The sequence below is a fragment of the Bactrocera latifrons genome, unplaced genomic scaffold (assembly GCF_001853355.1).
Source record: "Bactrocera latifrons isolate USDA-ARS-PBARC rearing strain unplaced genomic scaffold, ASM185335v1 scaffold_172, whole genome shotgun sequence".
Classification (NCBI taxonomy): domain Eukaryota; kingdom Metazoa; phylum Arthropoda; class Insecta; order Diptera; family Tephritidae; genus Bactrocera; species Bactrocera latifrons.
In genome coordinates this window covers 601,334-602,830 of record NW_017535208.1, presented here as the reverse complement: position 1 = coordinate 602,830, position 1,497 = coordinate 601,334, and the positions used below count along the sequence as shown (strand labels likewise).

The window sequence follows — 1,497 nt, the reverse complement described above, 5'->3', positions numbered from 1 at the left end:
ATCATAAAATTAAACAATTATAGGTCTAGTAGTTATATCTAAAACTATTTTAAAAATTTAGCTTGTACTCTGCACCTTTGAAACATGCGAAAAAATACGGGTAAAACAATGTAGTGAAAACAAAACCGATAAGCAAAACAAATCAATGAAGAATAATGATGTTATGCTGCCATACAATTAAAATTAAACATAACAAATCAAAACTATTATTTTTAAATGAAAAAACTTTTTTTTTTACAAATGGCTATGCAATTGTTGTAATTTAAGTTCTAAATTAACGTAAATAAATTCAAAATCAATATAAAACACTAATATATCTGAATTACTTTTAGGTTTGATATCAAATTAGCGATGTGTATGAAGATTACTACATTGAGCACATAACGATAACTAATAACAATTACAAAAATAATCGTACAAAATAACCTATGTGGCAACGAGCTTTGTTTTTGATACATGTTTGACACCTACAAATTTCATTTATAAACAATTTGTGCGAAAACATAGTTACTTTATTTTCATGTATAATTTATTGCTAAATAAAAATGAGTTCCCCAACTAGCAAAAGTACAAACGATGTAAGTGCTGCAAAACAACGAAAATCAACTAAAACGAATTCAAATACCAAGTCTACGAGCTTGGATACACGCGCAGAATTAGCCGATCTTATCAAGAAAAAAGCAGAGACATCGGTAATCCTATGATGACACTAAAAAGTTTTTGAAAATACACATCTATTTTTTAGGAGCAACTAGCAAATTTAGAACGACAAATTTATGCATTCGAAGGTTCATATCTGGAAGATACACAACTTTGTGGTAATATAATTCGTGGTTGGGAACGGTATCTCACCTCAAACAAAGCTACAAATTCCAAAGCTGACAAACGCAATAGAAAATTCAAGGAAGCGGAACGTCTTTTTTCCAAATCAAGCATTACATCTATGGCAATATGTAACCGTAAGCATGACAAATGTGTCTTATTAGCACTATATAATTTATCTTTTTAACTGTAAAACATATTAGCTGAACGTGCCAGTGAATCAGATTCCATAACTAATGAAGATTCCAGTGATAATCAAATAACTATGAACCAAAATACAACAACCGCACATGATGGCTCTTCATCAATAAAAATCGCTGGTAAGGAGGATAAACCTGGTATGTCCTTTGCTACTTTTCAAATGCACTATAGTTATTAGTAATTATTCATTTCTAGTGGATCGGGCAGGAACACCTACTCCACAGCGTGATGTTTTAAAAGATCCTAATACTCCCAGTTCTAACACTAGTTCCAAGAATAAACTATCCAACAATTCTACCATATCCGCTAAAAAAAGTGGTCATATTAATAAAAAAATTAGGCACCGATGATTCAGGGTAAAACCTCGATTTTTTCGAAACACTTAGAAGTAAAAAATTATAATCCACAATTTTATTCAGCTACCATAATACAAACTCAACTTTAGAGACGTGAGACGGTATTCATCCAATTCAC

At 30.9% G+C, this 1,497-nt stretch overlaps 2 protein-coding genes across 4 annotated transcripts in view; one reads left to right on the top strand and one right to left on the bottom strand.

Moving 5' to 3' along the window:
- LOC108967011 (peroxisome biogenesis factor 2) overlaps window positions 1-109 on the bottom strand; it is a gene marked incomplete in the record, with an annotated part of 1,555 nt that extends 1,446 nt beyond the window's left edge. Inside the window, 1 exon segment of the mRNA XM_018930211.1 lies at window positions 1-109. Within this exon segment, the coding sequence (XP_018785756.1) occupies window positions 1-5 (5 nt within the window).
- Window positions 110-419: 310 nt separating this feature from the next.
- On the top strand, window positions 420-1,497 carry LOC108967013 (chromatin modification-related protein MEAF6). Of its 3 annotated transcripts, XM_018930214.1 has the most exons (5): window positions 423-692; window positions 746-959; window positions 1,026-1,160; window positions 1,219-1,379; window positions 1,443-1,497. In XM_018930214.1, exons 1-4 carry the CDS (start codon window positions 546-548, stop codon window positions 1,371-1,373), a joined length of 651 nt encoding a protein of 216 aa, XP_018785759.1. In that variant the 5' UTR covers window positions 423-545; the 3' UTR covers window positions 1,374-1,379; window positions 1,443-1,497. The 3 variants fall into 3 exon arrangements, with proteins under 3 accessions (XP_018785760.1, XP_018785759.1, XP_018785758.1); XM_018930215.1 differs by having other exon boundaries at window positions 420-692; window positions 1,026-1,142; window positions 1,219-1,491; XM_018930213.1 differs by having other exon boundaries at window positions 424-692; window positions 1,219-1,491.